This window comes from Erithacus rubecula (genome assembly GCF_903797595.1).
Source record: "Erithacus rubecula genome assembly, chromosome: 3".
Lineage (NCBI taxonomy): Eukaryota > Metazoa > Chordata > Aves > Passeriformes > Muscicapidae > Erithacus > Erithacus rubecula.
In genome coordinates, this window is record NC_136689.1 from 49,090,552 (window position 1) to 49,115,192 (window position 24,641).

General features: G+C 36.6%; 1 protein-coding gene across 1 annotated transcript in view; it reads right to left on the reverse strand.

Moving 5' to 3' along the window:
• Positions 1–24,641, reverse strand: part of CNTNAP2 (contactin associated protein 2) — a 1,078,336-nt gene that overhangs the window by 335,116 nt on the left and 718,579 nt on the right. Inside the window, exon 13 of the mRNA XM_079302400.1 lies at positions 4,062–4,181. Within this exon, the coding sequence (XP_079158526.1) occupies positions 4,062–4,181 (120 nt within the window). The remainder of the gene's footprint in view (positions 1–4,061; positions 4,182–24,641) is intronic.

The window sequence follows — 24,641 nt, forward strand, 5'->3', positions numbered from 1 at the left end:
GAAACATTAAAAACAGGGAGTAATCAATTTATTTCTTTTGTCTTTCTCAATGGGACTGAAATGAAATCTGTCAGAGAAAAATAAATTAGGCCTAGAGATTCAGAAATATTACACAGAGTATGGAATGAAGTTAGAATATATTCAAACTTTTCACTGACAAATTTAGGATATTAAGATATTCTAACAAATACCTTAAAAGAGCAATTCTTTCCACTACAGCTACTGCTCTAATAGTAATTAAGGAGAAAATGGGAAAGGTCATAGTGGATACTGAGAGAGCAACCCTCCAACTTTGGAAAAAACAGTTTGAATGCAATCTAACTTTGCCTTGTAGACCTTTCTCTGAAAGAGGGTAAGATGACAGAGCTTTGAAAGAGTTCCCTGTTGATCTTAGCCACCAAAGAGGCTAAACTGAAAAGCACTCTAATGATTAAACATTGTGCCACAACACAGCATCAAGGAGTACTTTTTCCATAAGTGCATTAATTTGAAAAATTCTGACTTTCTACCTCTAAATGTTTTCAATAATGTTTTTCAAAGGAAGAAAAAAGAAAGGCAAATAAAAAAAGCTTCCTAGCATTTACATAGTTCCTACAGATAACTATTTGGAAAACTGCGCAACATGAACAGCAATGCCCAGATTTTATTGCATCAGAAATAGATAGTTTGAATGTGATATCTCAAACATCTTCATCACTATGAGGACATAAAATGTAAGTGCTTGGCTCCTCTTCCCCCTCAGAACACAGCCCTGAGTACAACTTTAATTTGGAGAAGACAAGGGCAAGAGAATTGAAGTGAGAGGCTTGGAGATTTCTTTGAAAATAGAGTTGTTTGTAGAGACCATGAACTGCTGTGGGGAGCACAATCAATTACATATTTCTAACTTTGACTGCACTATTGAATCACCAGCACATCTTAGAAACCAGAACAATTTTTAGTCACCACAGCAACATCTGTGAAGGGGGGGTCTTGTCATAACATTCGCCAGCTACTAAATTAAGACACACTGAATTTGGGCTTGGATTATGCCCAGAAATATGCCCAGACAGCTGTCTTCTGCAGCACAATTTTCTATCTCGTTTTTTTTTATTTTTAATATTGTTTGCCACATTTGGGTACATTACTGCTTTCTGACTAGAGACTCTATTGATACAATGATAAAATTATGAATTTTATGATTCAATATTTGTGATACAGTATATTAAAGGGTGAAAGACACAATTTCTTGACAAACAATTCCAGTGGCTTTACAGGATATTGTCCTTGCTCCAGAAGGCTTACAGTCAAGTAAGGGTGATGCTCACTATCTCAACATTTTGCTCTAGTAAAACTTTAGTATATTAATTGCGAAAGTAGTATGTAGCTGTTAAGCCACCTTGTTTTACAAAGATATTAATTTTGCCAACTTTGTGGACTTGAATTGTCAAGGAATGGAACTAGCAAGTTGCACTTCACATTTTTAGTCATTAAAATGTTCTCTGCTTGCTAATTTCAACTCAATGAAAGAAGGCAAATTTAAAATGTGCATTAGTATCTTGAGTAGTAATTTAATATAGAGATGTTTTTTTAACATAGTGGAAGAATAGGAACATTTAGATTTGCCTCTAGACTAGAGAGGAAAATATAGTTTAAAAATTCTAATAAAATAAAATATCACTACCTTGCCATATTTTTTTTCATTTAGTATACTCCACTTACCAATCAAGATAGCTAAATTTATAGATTACTTAGTTTTACGTTCACAAAAAAAAAAAAAAAAAAAAAAATTGTAATTCAGCTAGTTTAAGTATTTCTCAAATGTAGTTCTAGCAATACCATATACCTGAACAAGCTGGATACTAAAATTTTTGAGAATTCTGCTCTGATTCTCTCATGCTTCAGTGCTTTCTGTTAAATGACAAGATACGTATCATTGCTGCAGAGTTCTATAGAACTGTGTTACTGATAAAGCAAAGTACTCAAGTAACCTCCAACCCTACACTAGTATGCATGCTGATGATAATACCCTATATAGACACAGAAAAAGATTTAGGTTGTTGTGCTAAAATTTTAGCTCTTTTTCCTCCAGCTTTAGTGCCTCAGATGACCACTAATCAAAAGAAAACAAAAACAGTGACAGCTGCAATGTATAGGCACTACACAGTTTGTACACAGGTGATGAGCTTTCCTCAGCTGGAAACAACTGTCAGTTTTAGAAGCACAGATTAAAATTACTTTCCATCAATTTTCACATCTCTTGCAGTCATTTACATTGTAATGAAGAAATAGTTGGTTTAGGTTTTTATTTTTAAAATGGCAACATTTATATGGATATCAGTGCAAATTGTCTTTTTCTTGTAGCAAAGAGATGCTGATGAGAGCAATCCAGTTAAAAAGAAAACTGCATTTTTCCACAGCATGCTTCATATCCAAGTGAATTAAATCATGTATCCTAATGTTCACGATCTCCTTGCATTGGTTAGGAAAAGGTCACATTTATATACTCTGAAATTGTTTTGTAGATAAGAAATGTTAGTAAAATGAAATTAATACTTTTACTTCTCCCTTTTATTCCCCTCAGTGTTGAAGAAGCTACTAGGACCTTCTGTTGGATTTTTATATCTAACACAAATGAGCAATGCTGCAGTAATGGATGAGTGTGCCTAACCCTACTAGGGCAGTCTATTTTTAATTTATAAATTTACCCTGGAAAAGTAACCAAAACCTATAGCTAGCACTGAACACAGCAGTTCTGAATAGCAGAAATTATTTAAATGATAGCATTATTGGCCTTGTTTCCTGTAGTGCCTGCCTGATTAATTACTGATGCTGTTCAAGGTGCTTGTTCTGATTTAAAAAGCTCTAAATGGCTCAGGATCTGAAAGAGTGGCTTTACACTTGGGTCTCAGGACGGAAGGCTTGGCCTGTCTTTCCCTCCAGTCCAAATAGGATTTACAGCATTTCCAGATCTTAGATTAAGCTCCTTTCTAGGTGTGTATTCATTATACAAACGTGAATATTAATGGCAACATGGAATAGTGGTATTTCCCTGTTCTCCAAGAGGCTGTCTACCCATGGGCACCTCATCTGGGGTTTGCTGCATGTGCCATGATCCCTCCCCATCTCTCCCCTTCCAGGTGGATACAACCCATCCCACAGCCCCAGATATGTCCAGGTTTCTGCCTCTAGAATAGTTGTGGGAGCTTCACCACCTGTGATCTCTAAAAAAGTCAGAGACAGTCTGAGGACTCAGGCATACTCCAGATTTCCAATGCAAACAGAACGAAATTCAAACTTGTAATGCAGACATTTGGAGAAAGTCAGAGTACGTGTTTATCAGCTACCCAGTATTTCATATCAGAAAAAGTGCTGAGACAACTGCTCTGCATTAACAGAACAAAGAAATAATATATTCTCAGTGCAGAAAATTGCCATTTATCACATTTTCCTGGTTCATCATGGCAACACAGATGACTTTGGGAATGCAAAACTAGTCTTAAAAGCATGAAACAATAAAAGCACGCAACAACATCAAAATAAATTAATGGAGTTATAAGTATTATCTCCAGAGTGTTACTGGTGTTAGAGACATATCTAATTTTAAAGACAAAACAGACAATAAAGAAAACTCAAATGTTTTGCTTCTTTTGTAATTAATTTTTATTCCCTGTCTGTGCTGGTAAGCTGCCTTCTACAATGTCCCATGAACAACAGATACTAGTGAACTCCACTAGGCTGACATACAACAGTTTTGGTAAATAGCCATATCTATCGACTTTTTCTCTGTGTATCTTTTGAAATTTTTTTAATGAGGCAACACTGAGGATACAGACACCTATTAGGAATAATAGGTGCAACTCAAAAAACTTATTAAATGGATTAACTATTACCTTGCTCAGTCTATCCTGAATAGTAACTGCAAATTTGACGATCCCTGATGAAAAGCTCTTAGCAATTATTTTTCTTTTAACAAGAAATATGAAATATCAACAGCCTCTTTCTCCTAACTAAATTTTAAAAGACCCCAAAAACCAAATCTCCCCTTCATCCAACTTAATTAGTAAATATAATGCAGTTACCTGTCATGTTGCAGTACACTTTCAATGGTCCCAGTGTCCCACTGCCATCTGGATCTATCCAGTAGTAATTTGAAGTTTTGCCCAAGTGTTTGTATGCTTCACAAGACAGTTCATAAATAGCTGAAATGAAATTAAACAGAACAATAAGAATAGTTGTAAGTTGGGGGAAAAAATTCTTATGGCAATTTATAAAAAAAGAATCGTACTTTTTACATTAAAGCAATATCACTGAGGTTCACAGAAAACAAAGCATCTTTCCAAAATTATAGAAGTGATTAAATCTTGCAGCATGTAATTTCGGCTTTTGTAATGTGAGGAAAAGTCAGAATAGGGAGAAAATTCTAACAGCTTGAGGAGAGAGAGAAAAAATAACACTCTACCAAGAGTATATTTAATGTTTTACAATACATTATAACTTTGTTTATATTCTTGTTTAAGTTTCTATTACTTCCACTGATACAACATACTTTTACCCTTTTTTTTTAAGAGTTACTGAAAGAGCTGATGAGTTTTCTCTGAGTAAATTTTATAATTTTTCATGTTTTACTACAACTGAGAATAACACTGACTTTCAAAATGGTAACATTTCTCCTTACCTGCAATATCTGTCTCTACACATGCAGTTACAGCTATGCAATTACTCTATTACATACAAACAGAGCTAATTCTCTGACCCAGTAAGGTCTGAAATGTCACAATATTTGCTGGCAGAAGTTTAATGGATTTATCACACAGGTTCATTTCAATTTTTCCTTGAATACTGCCTTCTATTTCAAGTCATAAAATTGTTTGTCAAATTGTTATGATGAATAGCTCAGACATAATAATAAGCATTGGAGATAGAATCTTTTCTAGTAATTCCCATATTTTCATACAAATGTAGGATTTTTACAAAATTATGTGCATTAAATATGAAAGAAAAAATTTTATGCTAAGAAAAAGTAAAACTGATAATTTATAGAAATTGTTGTGCATACATACATGTATAAAAAAGGTGGATTACATAAATATTTTCCTGTACAATTATTTAAAAAGGAATGTGTGATGCTGCTTTGTTTTTAAGGACCAATTGGCATAGCTTTTTTGATCAGCTGCTGAAAGAAATGAAATGTTTGTTAAACCAGACTTCATATCCACTCTAAAAATTCATCTAATTTGTTGGCAATTCTTGCAAGCAATCTCTTTACTAGATTGACTTTATTTCAAATGTCCATAAGGACGAGCTGTTTTGCTGGGCTCTGATAATGATGAGTGACTGATCTCACATACACATTTAAAGCCCTCTAACCGCATATCAAGACATGGGAAGAAAAGTGGAATTAAGAAACAATATCAAATGCTGATATGGCACAAATGCAAGGCTAAAGATCTACAATCTGCTTGTGATGCTACAAGAGAAGGAATTTCCTGGAAAGCTGTATGTGGTTACAAGAGGACATAAAGTAAATTTTATACAAGTAGATGACACTTTAATTAAATTGTAAAACATTCCCCTTTTTCCACCAACAAAGGTCAACATATTCTTCCATTATGAAGGAGACTCTGTGTCTGTTTCCAGGCACTTCATGTAGAATTCATAAGGAATTCATAACCCATTTTGTTCAGAAGTATTTCCCTCACTCTCTACACATGATCTAAAAAAAAAAAAAAACCAATCATAAAATACTAACTCCATCAATGTATTATTGTTGTGATACTGACTGGCAAATTTTAATGGATGCAGTCCAGATCAAGTCACGAAGATAAGAAATATTGTTTGTGATCTTAATGAAGTTTTGGGTTTTTAGTTTTTAAACTTTTTCAGAAAACCAGAGGAGTTTTTTCTCTATACTAATCAGACCTTTATGCAAGGCCACATGACATTTTTATCCAAATTTGCTGCTTTTGAGAATGCAGGCCAATTTTTGTACAGAAATACTGTTACAACTCAGAAAAGAGCATTAAAGAGTCGAACGTTTTCATCTAAAATGAAGGGATTTAGATATAGCACCCTTCTTTCTTCTGTTTTTCTGGAATGGGAAAAATAGAAAGTGGCATATAGACATCAGTTTTATAACACAGAAAAGGCAGCTTTTTAATAAGTTTGCTTTGTTAAACTTAAACATTATGTTGAACATTAAATAATAGAAACTAAGATTGTTCTTTAAATGAAGGCAAAACAATGAGATGTTCTAAAAAAAAATCAACTTATAGTGATGATTCCACCAAGGAAGACAGGAAAGAAAAATATATAAAAGAAGTGGAAGAACTGAGGACACAAGGGCAATAGATTTTTGCTTTTCAAGCTAGTAGAAGTGAAATGCCAAAAATGTATATTTGCTTTCTTGGTACCTTGTCTAAATATACAACATATGTAGTCTTAAGGGAATTCGGAATAGTATTAAACTTCAAAATCTTCCAAGTTAAATGCAAAACTCACAGGCACCCTGATGTCCAGATAAGATATTTCTAGCATAAGAAATCCAGCTGTCAGTTTGTTAGAGTTTTTCAAAGGTCACTTCTATTCTTTCTGAGGAGAATAGGGGAGGAGGGAAACCCTGCAAACAGCTTCACTCTTTACATGATTTCATATGCATCAAAAATAGTCTACAAGCTACAAGAGGTGAAAACCTGGTCGGAACAGTGATCCAAGCTCTCAGAGTCAGGAAAAAAGTATGCAAAAAAAAGAATGCATAGCATTACAACAAAAAAATGCAATAGCCTTTTAAAAGTTTAATCTCCTGAATAATGCAGATCAGAGACCACTAAATTCATTTAATGATAAAATTTGAAAGGGTTTTCGATGTTCCAACATGAACATCAAAAGTTTTAAAACTATAAACATAAAAAAACCCATATAAATTTCACTATATATTTTGGTGTAAAGCATCAAACTTCTCTAAGCTTCTTGGTCTAGGCAGAAAATCCAGTAATTTTAATTACCTAAAAAATGCAACTATGAATGCCTTTTGAAGTTCACCATTAACTAAGCTAACATTCACAACAGTGGATTTGAATGAACATGGCTCAGGGAAAAAGTATATTTTCTTAGAAAAGCTTGATTAGGTAAGTAGGCTAAGGGAGAACAGCCTAAAATGAAACAAATACTAACAACAAACCTTGTAGCTGCACAGACTTTAGGAGCATTGTCATTGTTCCCTTTCTTCATGGGTTCTGAACACAAAAGTGGATGTGGTGATGGATGGGGAAGTCAACACTAATTTCTGAATTTTTAGGATCCTCTATTTTAAACATTAGAGGGAAAGAAAATAGTTCAAAAAATAGTTTACAGAATAGGGGTTTTTTTCCAGCTCAAGACTGTTAGTCAAAAGTTGGAAAGAATCAACATCTTTTGGATTTCAGTGGCTCATAAGTGATTCAGTGAAGCAGATGTTCTCACTCCTGTTTTACTTTCTGACTGGTGTAAAGATCAAGGGATAGTTATCCTGCACAGGTGGCACAGCTGCTGGCTATCTCAAAAGAGCAGAATTGCTGAATGACAAAAAGGATTTAGAAACTGTGTGGGCCTATATGATGTTCTCATAAAATTTCATTAGCACCTTAGTGAACTACAGTTTTTCCATCACTATGTGAAAAGGCACCTTTAATTTTAGGGCTGACAAACAGCCTCCTTTTATAAGTGCCAAGCTCATTATAGATTACCTACCATGACAGTCTGCACTGTGTGGCTCAATGAATGTGTTGCAATATGTTTTGTTTCTGTCACTGAATGTGGTTGCTTCAGGGAATAAACTCCTTTAAACATCTGCTAATATAGAAGTAAATCTCAGCTTTACAGGAACATAGCAAAGGTGTAGATACAGAAAAATTGATGGAATTAAATGACAGCAAAAGTGACAAAACAAGGCAAAGTATTAGACCCACAAAATCCAGCTATGTCTCTCCAGTACTTTCAACTTGGAAAAATACTGAAAGTTAAATAGACCATGAGATGCTTGGGTTTATGTTACTCAAACTCTTCAACTCTTCCAACTCTTTAGCCCCCAAAGCACAAACATAAAATGAAGGGGGAAAAAACTCCAAGCTTACTCAAGAAATAGCTGCACACTGAAATGGCATACCTGAAATTTATTTTAAAATAATAAAATAAGATTTGTTGCTTTAATATAAAATATATTCAGAAGTTAGCTGGAAAATTGAAAATGTTTAAAAAATAAAATTTTATACATCAATACATATGCACTGTAAGTTCCTGTTCTGTCATCAGAATTTTCTCCCTGTGCACATCCACATTAAACCTATACTCATTCTTTACTCACTGCAATGCTATATGGTGGAGAAATTACGTCTTACAATTCTTTAAGACAAGTTAAAAGAACTGGTATTTCATCATAGTCAAAGCAAGATATATATGAGAGAAGGAAAATATCCTTCTCTATTCTGACAGAAGGAATACATACAGTTACTGGGTTGCTATACTACCTCAAGTATAATAAAAAGTTTTGAAAAAGCTCCACAAAAAGCCAATATGATGCAATACTACTTCAGTGTTCTTGCTGTTCTGTAGAAAAATGTCTGTAATGGTCGAAACCACGCCTTACGTCTGCCAATTTTTTCAAGTCTGGAAATCCAAATTTTGTAGTTTGGAACTCAACCTTATAGTGTCTAAGAAAAGGGAAAGTAAAATAAATTTTAAAATTCATTCTCCAGTTATAGTTAACTTAAAATAAGCGTATGTACTGTTAAAGTCAGACAAAAATAATTGTGAACAAGTATTTACTTTTCCATCTCACACTGTGAAAAGTAACCATTTCAGATATGACTTTGAGATGAAATGTTTTTGGATGTAGCTTTTGCAAGGTACCCAAATACTAAGGGTGCCATTGTTCATTTGCTATTGGAAAAGAAAATGTAGTTAGAAACTTCTGCTGAACATTCCTTTACCCTGTCTGCTTTTTTAGGCTGACAGTTTACAGAAGATCACAACCCCTTCACCTATGAGAGCTGAAGCAAAAAATTCATCAAAAAAAATCAAAACCCAAGGACAATCTCCCACTACCAGCATCCAAAAAAACTCACTAGTCAAACAGTGGCAGAAGGAGGAAATGAAAGCTCAGGCAGAAACCATCACCATTCTGATATAGAATTGCATATGTACCTAAAATTCTTTGAGCTATTTGAATACATTTATACTTAGCATTCTAAGTGTATGCACATTCATCAGGAAATAGCTCCAAAATATTAAAGACACCTAACACAATCTGATCCTGCACAGAGAAGGTTCTAAGGTAACCAAGACCTCTGTTTTGGGATTTTTTTCTTGCTATTTTTACATATTACACAATGTTCTTAATGTAAAAAGCCAAAAGATAATGAAACACCTGGTTTGCTTTCTGCATACTGTTGAAGACCCTTTAAAAATAGTCTTTCTTGATTAAAAAGTATCTTGAATTTTTTTTTTTTTCAAGTTAGGATTTTATCTTTATTCTTCACTGTCATCTTTTATTTAGGGGAGGTTGTTATTTTAGCAAATATTGTCTTGCAACCCCAGCAGTAGTTCTTCATGTTAAATCTATGATGGACTCTTAGAGAGAGCAAGTTCTTCATGACCAGAAGGGGGCTCACCCCAAGCCACACACTAAATACCAGGTACTTGCAGCTAGGACGCCCCTGTTAAATTAGGTTACCTTGATAAGGAAAAGCACAGGAAGCAGCACTTTCAGCAAAATACAGGGCTCTAGTAGGACAAAGCTGCAAGACCTTGAAGGCTGCTGCCTCTCACAGTGCAGGAAGCAGCTGTGGCTGCCCTCAGTGCCATTAGGCAATCAGTAAATTTCACTGTATATGAGAGAATTGGAGAAAATTAGAAGGTATCATAAACAAGTCCACTGAATCACAGATGCATATGACATGGGCCATGCTTTAACCACTGATTTTTCCACTTGTAGCAAAACTCAGATCAAGAACTATTTTTCAGCCATAACTAGGTTGCCTCCTCAGCCAAAAGTTGAACTGACCTACTGCAGTCCCAGAAGTACAAGCAAAAACAACTCTTTATATACCTGCCCAGTGAGTTTTTTCTCAGTTACCATAATTTTAGGGCCCCTTGGTTTACTCTCACAGTTAGCTACGACAAACACAAATTCTAAGAGCTCAAAGCTTCATCCTTTCACTGTAATCACATGACATTAGCAAGAGTCTTTTCCACACCACCCAACTAGTTTACTCACGACAGTTCAAATACAAAGTTAACCTAAAGTCCAAGGCTTCAATTCCGTTACCCCCAACATCCCAATAAATAAATATTCCATCGTTCTACAAGATTTTTCCTAGAAGTGGTAGTTCAATTACTCAAATTATATTTGAAGACATAAGTGTTGAGATAAAAAGCAGAATCATTTTATGGTCATAATTAGTGCAACAACAGAATCACATGGCTGTAGTGAACCTCAAAGATTATCTAATCCACTTCCCAGAAAATCTCAATTACATCCATGTATCATTCCTGACATAACCTGATTTAAAATGATGTAAATTCTTTGATACACCAAGACAGCCTAGAGCTCCAACAGCTCTTCAGTATCAGCATTTGTTCCACTCTACACTGTGGGACTGCTCTGCTGCAACTTAAACTCATCATTTGTCTTTCCATTCACAATCCTTGCAACCATCTTTTGTCTTGTTTGCAGACACAAATCTCTTCTCTACATTGAAACAGCCAAGTTTGCTTGTTCATTTTCATCACTGGTTGCATTTTTTAGGTGCTATATTATTGTCTCTCTTCTCTGGATTTTCCAATTTTTTCATGAAGCTTAGCATATGGAAATGGAAAATGGCCAGATTAATTTGTGCATTCCACAAGTTTTACTTCTGTTAATTCACCTCTAAACTATGTTTTCTCTATTCACAAAATCATAACCAATGAACTACAAGGCAAATCAGCCATCAATAACCACTGGTTCTATAAAATCAAATTTAAAAATGATACACAAGTTAGCAGTTTTCCTCAACTATTGTTTCTACAATTGGTTAACCCCTGCTCAAGCATAGTTCTTCCCAATGCTCAGTAGCTTTGCAACTCAAAATCCCTAAAATAACTTTCCAAAGGAAAAACATTCTTGCATTTTGCATATGTACATAATAGCATACACATAATATTATACACATATGAATCATAGAAATAAATTATAGAAATAAAAAATATTACAAAAATAGGCAGTACGATTAATTATTTTAGAGTTTAATAGAGAGAGTAAACCAACAGAGGCAATTTTAGTGCTTTTTTTTCTAAACTACTGTTCATTTCTGTCCATGGTTGCACGGACTGCCATGCCACTAAAACTTTCCAAAAACAAAGTTCCTTTGTGACTGAGCATAAGCCTTCTTCACAGTGCCATTGATCTAAGCTTCAGACTTCTAAAATCTTCTGTATCTTCCTCACATGCTCCCTCTGTCTTCTACTATGGGCTAATGAACTTATAAAGTGTTCTCACTATTAGCACAATATCCAAATATGCCCCATAGAAACAGAAATGAAATTAAAAGCAGTAAAAATAAAAACAAGATATATGGAAATTTGCAGTATTTGTGTCAAGTTTACTCTAGGCTCAGTTATGTCAGTGATAAACATGACAATTATCATTGTGGTAAAAAAGGGAACAAAATAGAGGCTTTGCTATCAGAGTGAGAAAGAAAGCAGAAGTTTATTTGCCACTGGGATAACCAGGAAAATTACTGCCATAGGGGTGAAAACTCCAATTTGAGCTACTACAAAGTAGCTCAACCCAGGCATTTGCTATGAATACAGAAAAAGGCAACCAATTAATGGAAAAATGAAAGATGCTTCTGTTTGTCTCTCAACTTGGTTCTTTGCTTTGGGCTGGGTTGGGGGGGGGAAGAGAGAAATTAATTTAAATACAAGTGGCTGAACCAAAATGGATTTTTAAACAAATTTAGCAGTGATTTTAAATTACAAGCCATAGATTAGACAATTAGCATCTTTGTAATAGTGTCAGCCTACAGACACCACAAGAAATATAATTGGACACTAATTTTTAACAAGGTGCTTTTGTGAATTAAGTCATTCAAGGATACACAAACACCACAACCAACAAAAAAAAAAACCAAAACAAACCAACCATAACAAAACAAACAAACAAACTTAAAAAAAAACACCCAAAAAGCAACAAAAAACCAAGCACAGATTTTAGAACTGAACAAAACACTGTTTCGGTTTGAAATGGCACCATTTCTTTTCAAATCTGGATAGTGTTGCACATTTGTGGAGCTGTAATTCATTCCTGGGTCCTGCATCTGAGAGGGAAGATTGTCAGAGAAACTCAGATATTCACCATACTCGTTTACTTGTTCTGGTCTTACACTGGGCAGCCACAGAAAGCATCAGAGCTGTCTGGAGCTTGTTTGAGTCTTCTCTAGCTGGGAGGTAACAGGAACATTGCCAATACCATCTTGCTCCCTTCTTCCTCTTATCCCTTCTCTTCCATGCAAAAGGCTTCAAGGTTGGTATAAAAACAAATTTTGAAAAATCCATACCCTTAAGGAAAAAGTATGTGTTCTACTGCAATTCTCACTTACTTTGTATTGCCATGGTAATACAAGGAGAAGACACAAGGGCCAAACCTTGGCTTTTCTATCTGTGTAATACAAATCCTTGGTTACTCCTACAGTGAACACAGATACACAAGTGAAAACCTCAGCAAATAACACCAGGGCCAAAGCAGGGGAGATAACTCCAGTCAAGGCAGGTCAAAGATACAGATTATCTTATTTTAATACGAGATATCTGTAAGTGGCTACAAATAGCAAAGACACTGAATAAACCAAAGTATTCTCTCTCACCAAGTATGGTATCCTGCCATGGATATCAGAGCATTTTACCTCTCTTCAGATCTGAATATCCTAATCAATGTTAAATAATGCTCAGATGAACACGAAGATACCCAGCTTTGAAAGAGACTTGTAGTGTCAGTTTTTGTTTGTTCACCAATATTAGTGTTCCCAAAATCCATTACCCACATGGCTCATCTATAGCACTATAATCCAGTTTTGCTTTTTTTTTAACAGCCTCAACAGTTGTAATTGCCACCATTTCCTGCCCCCTTCCTTCCTTTTCTCCACCCCAGATCCCTAAATGTCTTTGTATCTGACCTTCTCATAACCAGCAATCCTGTGAAGGAAATTATGGTACTTTTCTTGGCTGTATTTACTGAATGCAAGATATAGTTGAGGGAAACTACAAGCTATTGGAAAACAATCCCAAACCAAGTAATAACTGGCTGAATAAAATTTCATAAAATCTCAATTTAAAAGCTTATATTTGAAAAAAAACCCAAACACTAAACCACAGTACAGGAGCTTGCTTACAAAATCACTGCTATGCACACAGACTGACAGACACCTAACCAAATAGTGTTTTTTCCAGAGGAGCTGAGCACCTATTTCCATGAACAGAAAAGAAGTATAACATTATGAAAACAAATCCTCACATCAGCATTTATATTATCTCAATCAAAATGTCCTCTATCAACATGACACCAATTTAGAAGGCATGCATGTTTGTCATTTCCATGAATCACTAAGCAACTTGCATTGACAACAGAATACAACCTTTTTAATGGACATAAAAATATCAACAGAAACATCTGCTCCATATCCCCTTTTTTTCCATGTTTTCCCTTCAACGCTTTCAAATGAAAATGACTGTCCTGGCAACCTTCTAAAAATCACTTTTACATCTTTTTCACATAATGGATGAGCTGTGAAATTAGTAAGATGTTAGATGAGTACCTTGGGGGTTGCCCTGGTTGGCAAACTCTATTTTGTCAGTATCTGTTCCAATAGCAGCACTGTAAAGTATTAATGTAGACTATTTACGAGGGGATGAGAATATAGAGGATGTGTCAGGTTCTGAGAAAAAATGCCTGTCTGCACACCTACAGAGGAGCTCAGAGAACCAATGGCATGGCAGAAGCCAGAATAAAACCCTGCCAGGCTGCTCCCAGGCGCACCACAGGAGCCAAATCATTCAAACCTATCTGACTCAAATCAAGGATGTGCACAAGTAACAACCAACCTGTCTGGAGCTGACACAGCACAGCCTCAGCTCCAGTGTGGGGTATGCAGCCCATCACCCCCATCACCATGAGCCACTCATAGCAGCTCTCCTCAAAACCTTTCAGACCAAGGGAGTTTCTGCCTTGGAGTGTGACACATCACAGGATGCATGGAAAATGTAGCTCAGGATTGCACAAGACTTATAGGATATTTAGGGATGGAACTAAAGGCAGGAAAAAGCAGAAGGCTAGTCATTTTGCAGGTGGAAAAAGGTGCAGGAAAATAAAAAAGAGGAGTAGGTAAAAATGGTGGTGTGGTAAGTATGCTTGTAGAGTTGCATCCTGCATCTGATCAGCACAGTCTATTCTGCTTTCTTGTTAAAATCCTTTCCAAATCTTTCCTGGGCATGGTGCTCCTGTGTGCACATGTGTGTGAATAGGCTGTGAAGACCGAATTAAGAGGAAAATAATCAGAGCAATGACTAGAGAAAGCATGATGAAAGGAGGAAAGAAATTGTTGAGGTTGATAGGAAAGTACAAAGAAATTGAGAAACCTTAAAATGCAGGAAACAGAAGAGGGCTTGAAAAGGAGAGGCGAAGTTAAGAATCTCAGAAAGATGTGGCTCAGTTAGCTTGAGCACAAATCTGAGAAATGCAGTGATATTTGTAGTGCTCTGAAGTAGCAGTGGAAAATATTTTAAAAAAAAGGTAGCCACAAGCAACACATTATGTTTTCCTCTCTGGTTTAGAACATCTGTTAGTGCCTTCTGAACCAGCTATCACAAGTAAATTTAAACTTTCATACACAAGTGTTTAGGCCATTAGGGAAAAGGGATGGGATGAATTAGCTGGTGTAAAAGCTACACAGAGATACATGGGCTTAAAAATTTGCAAGATGAGAGTTAAAGAAAATTCTTGTAAAATAAAATTAATACTGCTTCATATACATTTAAGCATGTGTAAGCAGTATAGTTAGTATAGTAGTATAGGCTTCTACTGATAAAATAAGAAACTACAAACTAAGTCACATTTCAGTAGTTTTACTAATACTAGAAAACCGTATTTGCATTTATGAAACAATAGCGATTTCCATGTTTTTGTAAAGTTATGTAAGCATGGATGATTCCTCTGGCTTCACTAAAATATTTAAAGAATTCCAATAACCTGTCTCTGCTAAGAGACTTGTCCAGCCAAGATAACTATAGGCTGTCCTACCTAAGGTGAAATTTTAAAGTGATAGTTATGGATCTAGACTGGTACCGAGCATCTACTTTTGCTAATGGATATTGGTCCTAAAACTTTCCCTGCTTTATCTCCCATTTAAATTATAGCACATTGGAAAGGAGAATAAAACTCAAAACCCCTCCTGACTAAAATGACAGAGGCATAACAGCTCTTACCCCTGAACAAAGAGGGTTAATGTAGACATTTCATTCCTAAGGAAGGCATATACAGGTGCAATACATTTATGCTGCAGAAGAGTTAAAGAAATATGATAATGATGTTAAAGTAAGATTGTGTCCATAAACAAGAACCAAACTGAATCAGAACCCCCACCATCTGGAACACATATCTTTCACATGGAAGTATCATAAGAGAACTGACAGTATTAATTCTTCATGCTTATTTACTGCAGGAGCCATACACTTACTCTTATAAACATTGTTATACTAGTTATTAAGACAAAATATGGTGTAGATTGCACAAGAAGTATCTCAGGGTTTCACTCCATTTAATGAATTTTTTTTCCCTCAATCCACAGTCTTATGAGATTGATCACACAGCCTTTAACACATTGGAAAATACATTGCAAAGGTAGAATTTATCAATCTTTCTGCACTAGGTTATGTACATAAAAATGCTACAAGCCTGGATAATGTCTGGTTATCCATTGGTGTATAATGTCTTTTAATAGCAAGCCTAATTATACCCATTATGTTTCTCTATTTTGAATTGTTAAAAAACTTTTTAAAGAACTATTTCATATGGACAGATAAAAATGTCTGCATGCACATGTGAATAAATTCTCATTGCTTCGACTATGGTACATATGTAACAATTGATATTTGCATTAACTTCATTCTCTCACATCAAAGAAAATAGGATTAGAGTGACTTCAAAACATGTTTTTTCTGTCTAATGGCTGTCAATGGGATTTTCATATCAGCACCTTAAAGAACTTTAATTGCAAAAAAGCATTAACAGTGAAGTATGCAATATGTTAAGATTGTCTTAATGGAAAAGTTTAAGCTAATTAATTTTGAAGTCTGTATTTGCAAAGTTCTTTTCAGGCTATGAATTAATTCTGGCTTTGATTTTATGGTATAAATGAGCTGCTTTAAAGTTATCTATTGTTAATTACATGTTCTCTTTTAACTGTCCCTTGGAAACAATATTTGGTTGTGCATTGTAAACAACAATAGAGAACTGTTACAGTAGCCTGCAAAAATTCAATTAATACTCAAGTTTTCCCAAATGCAGCCTGTAATTCAGGAATGTTACTTACATAGTTTTACATGAGTTAGCTACAACTTAATTAAGAAAATGCTCTGAGTTAGACCCTGACTTCATACCGTTCTTTCACTTGACCCCACCTGGTAGAAATTCAGCTGCAAAACTGATGACACTTGATTCTTCTAATATATATATATATATTCTAATATATATATATATATATATATATATATATGAACTATATAGCTATATATAGCTATATATAAACAATTCAACTATAAAAGACAGGTGTTGACTAGTAAAGGAAGGAGCCTCCCTGGGACTGGAGAACATAAACTTCCCTTCCTATGAATTATTATAATTTTGAAATTAAGGGGATCTCAGGCAAAGATATGAGGAGAGGAATAACAGTTCTTTACTACTATGCACACCAAGGCAAACAAAACAACAACGATGGAATCAATGACAAACAGAACCAGGGACCCGTGACAGCCTTCTCAGCCGAGACAGGACAGGAGGGAGGAGAGGCTTTGCATCTCAAAGCCCTGGGGCGGTCGATCCCGGTGCCCCGAAGGACTCTGAAGAGCACTAAGCTGGAATGGCAGGAATGAGTAAAAGATCCCGGGCTGGTGGAGGAGATGTATCAGAGAGCTTTGCGGCAGCAGGTGAAACTGCGGAGATGTCCCGGCAGGGCAGGGGTTGTGGGGCTCCAGAGCAGAGAAACCCAGAGTGGTGTCGAAGAAGCGAAGGGGGTGCAGCAGCGACAGCTGGCTCCGAGCAGGGCAGGGAGAGGCGGGATCGCGATTCCCGGGCACCCGAGCCGATGGTCACAGGCGCCTCTTCCAGGGAGAAAAGTGTTAGTAAGGTCCCAGGTCAGTGGCTGCTCTCACGAGCAGAGGCTCATCCCACGGGAGAAGCAGCAGCTCCGGGCTGGGTTATGGCAAATTCCTTTTCCCGAGCAACAGCAGCGAGAGAACGAGCATTGCCCCTGCCCTCCTTTCACCTGAGCCCAGCCAACTCTTTGTTTTCTCAGGTACCTTAAGTACCAGCAGCCAGCGTTTCCCAGCAACTCTTGGGAAAAATTCTAAAGGTAAGAAAGAACAAACCAAAAGAAAGCTAATCCCCAACAGCTAAAACCTGAAGTCCAGTTTCAGCCCTTACAGTCTCTCTCAAACCTCACCCAGTAGAGTTATTTCCAGCAGATTTTTAAATTTCAGCATAATTACTGCTGGTTGATTATTCATATTCTGCTTTGTATCCTAATGTTAATTTTCTCCACTTTATCTTCACCAAATACTACTGGTGCTAGTGCACATATTGGAACTGCAGCCCTTTCTAGCCTGAACACAGACTACATTAATTTACTTACAACAAAAATCAGATTGCTACCAATTTATTACACATTCTGCATTTCATAAGCACCTGGTGCAGAGCAACTCTGAGCTTGGCTTATAATAAATCAGTAGCAGAAGAACTATAGTTTATAACACTGAAACTAACAACAATCTGATTTTCAAACAAATATTGGAGTTCAAAATCAAAAAACTGCAATATCCCCAAAACAAAAAACAAACAAATGAAAAAAAAAAGAGAGTAAAAAACTTGTTGTTTTCAGTTTTGCAGGAGCAGATGAAAAATGCAACAATTTTTGGCTTGTATGTTACACATGAAAAATTACTAAGGAAGACTAAACCAACAACTTCAGTCTTGTTCTAAAACTATATTTTAATAAAAGAAGGTAATTTAATAGAGTCTTCTACATTTCAAAAGACTTGCATTATGTTAAATCTTTTGAAAACACATAATAAAATATGAATCCACAGGAGAATTATAAATTATGATGACAATTTCTTTGAAAAGCATTATTGAAAAAAAGACTAGCCTCCTTAGAAAGGTAGCACGTTGATTATATCATTCTTTTAATAAATCACTGTAAACAAAAGCCTTTATAAACAGGGTTTGAGAATCTCTATTCTCAAAGGAAACAAGCATCTGAGAAATAAGGTTTGTATTTTGAATAAAGCAAAGTAATCAAATTTGAACATTCGATTACTTCAGATACAGAGTGTGCAAGAGGAGGAGAAAAAGAAACTGATAGCAACAAAACTGACTGAGAACAGCCAGTAGTTGAAAGTGCTTTCTCAGGATACTGTGAGCAGAAGATAAGAAAAGCCTCTTTCTAGAGATTCAAGAAATTTTAGCTTATTTTTCACCCCCTATTTCATCAACCTCAGCATTGCTCACGTTATCTGTACTGCTGAGGTTGAATGTGGAATTGTTCACCTCCTGGAAACAACTTAACTTAGACTCTGGTCTCAAGCAAGTCTTAATTCAGGGACTCAAAGGAGCAATTAAAAAAAAACCATAGGCTTCAGCTTCACCATGGAGACCCAAACATCAGCTCCCAAGAGGATGAGGCGATAGGGTGAGGAACTATATTCCCTTTTCTTACAGCACCTAGTACAAAACGGTTGTTAATACCAGTGCTAGAAGAGCTGATAACCCTTTTCCCATCACTGTACCCAGTGTTAGTTTCACAAATATTTCCTCTGGCCCCAGCCTCCCCAAATAAAGCAGCTCTGTCAAAATAATTCTTATCATTTCTCTAACCTCACTTTCCTCAGAGTAACTTCACAGTTCACCTCGCTACAAAGCTCCTCATTACTGCATCCCACAGCTGCTTTCCTCCCTCAGCCCAAATAAGGGAAATGATGCCAAACACATGAGGAATGGTGTGTGTGTGTGGGGGGGGGGGGGGGGGGGGTGGAAATGGGAGCAACTCAGATTTTGCCCTACTGAAAGCTCCTCTTTCATGTTTTTAAAAGTCAGCAGTTTGACTTCCAAGTATTATTTTTACTTCTTCTACTTCTTCTTCTAGGTTGCATCTTCCACTTCCAGTGTATTAAAAAGCAACATTTTTCCTGTCTTTGGATCAGAACATTCTTTCACAAGAATATCTTGTGTATCACAGTTTCTGACTGCAGAAGTATTTATTGTATTTTTCCTGATAAAATAATGCTTTAATATGCTTGTGAAACTGCAAGACATCTGCTTTTTCTAATAAATCAGTTTGCCATCACAAAGGTAACAATGTTATTCTCATAATTCCTCCACCCTCCAGTGAAATGGACACCCATGCTCTTCTTGTTTGAGATGAATAGAAAAATGATGGAGTTAATTTTTTTCTTTTCCCTGAAATAAATTTCAGTGCATTGTTTTGCCAAATTGTGTATTTATTTTTACACTATTTCCCAAACTGCTGATAGGAGAACACCACTTCCATGATCAACTTTCCTATCTAGACTCTAAATATATAAAGTCCGGTGTTCTGGTTGCTTTCCTCTTTACAAAAATACAGGAAAATCATATATTACCAGCTATCTAATGGAAGTCTTGCTGAAGATCAGAGTCTATGCAGAATTAAATTTGTGTTGATGACTATTAATTTTGGCAATAGCCAGCAATAAGGATTAGAACAGCTTCTACAATGTTTCTTACTCAAAGTGCATTTCTAGAAAATATTTTAGAAAACTCAGTATTAAGTCAATATTTTGTTTTTTGGGGTTAGTCAATATTCCTTGGAAAATCATCAATGCCCATTAAACTCCAGTGTCATTTAGTGTACTTATCATTTAAAAAGAAGTTTTGTTCATCATTAACTTTGATTTTTGTCCCAAAATATAGGGTAGTATTTATTCCTAATAAGCTGTGAGAAGACAGAGAATTCAGAGGTCAAGTTCCCTTACATGGAAACTAAGAATCACTACATTGTTTCCAATATTCTTTTTGAAAAAACTTACAGCAAACCACCAGTCTAAAAATGTAAAAATTCTGTATGTTCTTCCTCAGCAAATTGCTTTCTCTGTATATATATGGTCCCTCTTCTAGGGACAGGAGTACATAAGGTTGTATTTCATCTACTGTATTACAGAACTGACAGTCAACAGATATGATCTGGATGCTACTCCCTCCTATAGACTAACTGAAGGTTTTCCTAAAAACCTGATATTTTTTTAAGGAATAAAGTGGTAAAAGCTAGGACAGTGTTTGAAGGTGAAATAGAAGAAAAGTAATTTGAACAAGAGGAACTTGTCTTTCATAAGAGAATGCTCTAGAAAGATAGCAACTTCCAGTTCCCAAAGGAGCCTACAAGGGAGCTACAAAATACTACAAAAGCATGTAGTATTAAGAAAAGGAGGAATGATTTTTAAGCTGAAAGAGGGCAGGCTTAGACTGGATATTAGGAAGAAATTCTCTCCTGTGAGGGTTGTGATGTACTGGAACAATTTGCCCAGAGAAGCTGTGGATGTCCCATCCCTGCAGGTGCTCAAGACCTCGTTGGAAGGGGCTCTGAGCAACTTGGTCAAGTGAAAGGTGGCCTTGTCCATGGCACGGGAGTTGGAACTAGATGATCTTTATGGTCTCTTCCAACTGTAGTGGGTTTAGTGCTGACCAAATACCAGTGCACCTACTAGAAATTATTTACTCATTTCCTGCTGTGAGATACGCATCAGGAGGAAGAGTGAAAAACAGGCTCAAAACTTTAAAGAGTATAAAGAAAAACTTTATGAACAAAATTAAAAGAAAAATCAAGAATAAACCTTCAGAGCACTTGTCTTCCCCTGACACCCTCTTTCTGTTCCCACTGACAACATAAAGATACAAAAACTGGAAATTTCAGTCAGTTTACCACCTATTTAATAATCTTTCTTCAGTCTACCTAGGGAGAGGAGTCTCTCTTGCCATGCCATGGAGATTTCTTCACATGAAACAGTTCTCTCATGGCTTTTAATTTCCAGGAATAGCAGCCACCTGGAAATCTGCAACCATGAAGTCCCTCCCATCTTGCACAGCTGCGTTTCTGGGCCACGTCAACTTACCGGGGTACTATTTTAAGGATGAGCTGTCCCAGCATAAAAACAAAAGCTCTTTTCATCTATCTCTGGGAACAGAGGTTTTCTTCTCTTATTCTTGGGGCAAAGTTTCTCATCTCTCTCTGTTCAAATTTCTCATTGGCTCATAGCAACATCTACTTGCTTCAGTCCTGGTGCTTTGGCTCCCCCAGTGCATTTCCATGAGTTCCAGGGGAAAAAAAACCAAAGTCTGAATACATCAAATATATCTTCTTCATAGCCTCACAAAAAAAAAAAAAAAAAAAAAAAAAAAAAAAAAAAAAAAAAATTCAGCCTAAGGCTAAGGTATCGCCTCAATCACCTCTTATCTAGAATCTGACTCCTTCTTTACCGACCTCAGAGTCCCATGCTGTTGTCTCTATGTGTCTTCACCCTTTCTTCTTCCTGATTCAGGAGAGGATTGGTGCCTGTAGGTTTATTTGTTCTCAAGCTTTATCAATTGAAACAGTTTTTATATCTGCAGCATTAGGAGGCTGACCTTGTCCAGGCTCCGCAATTGAGGACTTTTTCTGTCTCTTGCTGCTGGCCACGAGGTCCCTGCTGGCGAGTGACACTGGCTTCCCTCGCCACCCCTGTGCTTTTCCTTCATGCGGGGCACCGGGGAAAGAAATGAAAACTGCTCCTGCTTTTGTCCTTCTGTCCCTATCACGGCTGGCTACAAGCAGCTAAGCAATCAAAGTTCATTGTGAGCCATGCTGAGATAGCTGGAGCCTTGTGAAGTTGTCTCCGGCCGTGCAGTCTTAGCCATGTGCTGGCCACTCCGGCTCTGGTCCCGGCTGCATGGCTGCTCCCGGCACCCATAGAGCCTCCGGCTGACAGGGCACAGCGGCACCGCTGGAAAACGGGCTCTGCCGGGGAAGGGGCTCAGCTGGGGAAGGGCCCAGCCGCCCTGCCCGAACGGGACCCCACAGGCTTCCCGGGAAGGGGCAGCGCCACAGCGGAGCCCCGGCCCGGCCGCGACGGGGGCCGACCCCAGTCACCCGTTCAAGGCCAGAAACAAAGAGAACCCTCCCGACCTTTGTCTTTCAATGTGCTCTTCCACAGAGGCGTAACTAGCTCTTCTGAGTGGTTTAACCTGTGTCAACTTTCCAAACCAGGCAGCTGATGGGTTCCGCCCAGGTCCCACAGGGAACCACTTCTGCAGGTGGTGGACTCCCTCCCCAAGCAAAACCAAACCTACTGCAATAGCCACGACACCAAGCCAAACCATTCAATGACCATGAATATTAATCTTTTAAGTGCAAATTGAATATTTTTGTTACTGAAAGTCATTAGGAGAAGGCAAATATCATCAAATAAGGTTCTTCTGGCTTTTTCCTAAATCTAATGAAGTTTATACAGCAAGTGGAAGGTAGAAATACCAGCATCACAGTAAACTCTGTAAGTCCTTTCTTGGGTTTATCTTAAATGCAGATTCTAGAGAAAATGTGCTTTGATCTATATTACAAAAAATCTCAGAAAACGAAGCTTGCATGATCATTAGTTATGCCAACATACCATTTTAAAAATTATACCACCCTGTTTTAAAGAAGCTATAAACATCAGGAAGACTATTAGAACATAAAACTAATGCAAAGTGATGGAGATGAGAAATAACCAGGAAAATGAGCTCCTGTTCTCAAAGGTTTCAGGAACAATTTACTAATAAACTCTAGAAAAGTATCAATTTAAGAACTCTGCATGAGAAGGCCAGCCTTGTGTAGGCTGCAAAAGTTAATTAGTCAGGGCTTAAAATATAGATAATACAATAAATCTAGTAAAGATGATACTTGCAGTTAATTATAACTCAAATAATTTTAAAAATAATTTTGTAAATTTTGTATTACTTTAAATCATTATTTTTGAGTAAATACATTCATTTATCTTTCGGTCTTGCCTAATGGTAAAATCAGTGCTCCAGTCTGATGTTTGCCAGGCCATAGCATTTTATGGGGCATGAATATCCCTTAGCTCAAAGAAATCTGGTACATTCCTAGGTTATTTAACAAGCAATGTAATGTACAGCATTTCAGTACTTTTGCTTAATTTGCCATTGGGATCCCAGGACCCAGCTGTACCTGAATGAAACAAATTATCATTTCCTCTAAATGGCAGTTTAAACCACTGAGAAATAACAAGATAGTGGACCCCGAGCTTGGAGATTCTGGTGTATCTCTGAAGGTGAAGAACCTACTTGTAAGAGTGTCATATTCCAAATAGGAAATTATTTCATAATCTTAAAATAGAAAACAAGTGTAATTGATTTATACCATTTGAGAAATAGTAAGAATTAAAGTTTTTATTTCAGATTTATTTATTTGTAACTTTTCTTTCTCTAGCTATTTATTTCTGGTTTATAGTCCCTACTGTGTCTCAGCTCCAGAATACATATTTCTCCATATCTCTAGACAAACTGTTGTTTTCACTATCATACAATATATTATGGCCAGACCTGTGTGAAACAAAGTCATTTTGATTCATAAGGTTTTCATGCAAACCTTTTTCTCTGTTTCACTTCAAGGAGTTCATCCCTTGAGTTTGTCTTTGAGTTTCAACTTCAAAGGAACTTAAAACTGCAATCTGAAACCCAGTCAATGCTGCAAAGCTTTGCCTTGTTTCAGGTCAAAAGCTCAGGAAAGTGTTGAATTACCTGACCAAAGCAAAATCAATTCACTGAAAAAACCTCTTCAGTAGCACAGAATTATCTTGTTCTTTTTAGTTCAGCATAACTGAAACTCATTAAAATCATCAACTACAGAGTTACAATCCCCACTAATATATTCTTGACTCCAACCTCTTTGAGAAATGCTCTTATACCCCCCCCCAAAATCATACATTGACTAAAGAAAAACATATTTTACTGTGACATATAACACAATTTGTAAAATAATATTATCTTTAAGTAAAATGGTACTGAACAAGTGCTATCTGCACTTAAACACTTTCCAGCTCCACAGAATCACAACATCTGCTATATTTTTCATACAATCTGCAATGTTGTTTACAATTGCTTCCAGCTATTTTTATACCACGCAACAATTATGGTTCCAACTTCCCTCCTTCCCCAGCATATATTTTATCCTGCTGCTGCCACAAACTTTAGAATTCAAAAGCAAAAGGCAGCTCACTAATATACACACTCACTGCACAGGCAGGGTCAGCATCAGCACAGCAAAGCTCAGGTCCCAGACCTCAGGACAGCATGACTACAACCTCTGGCA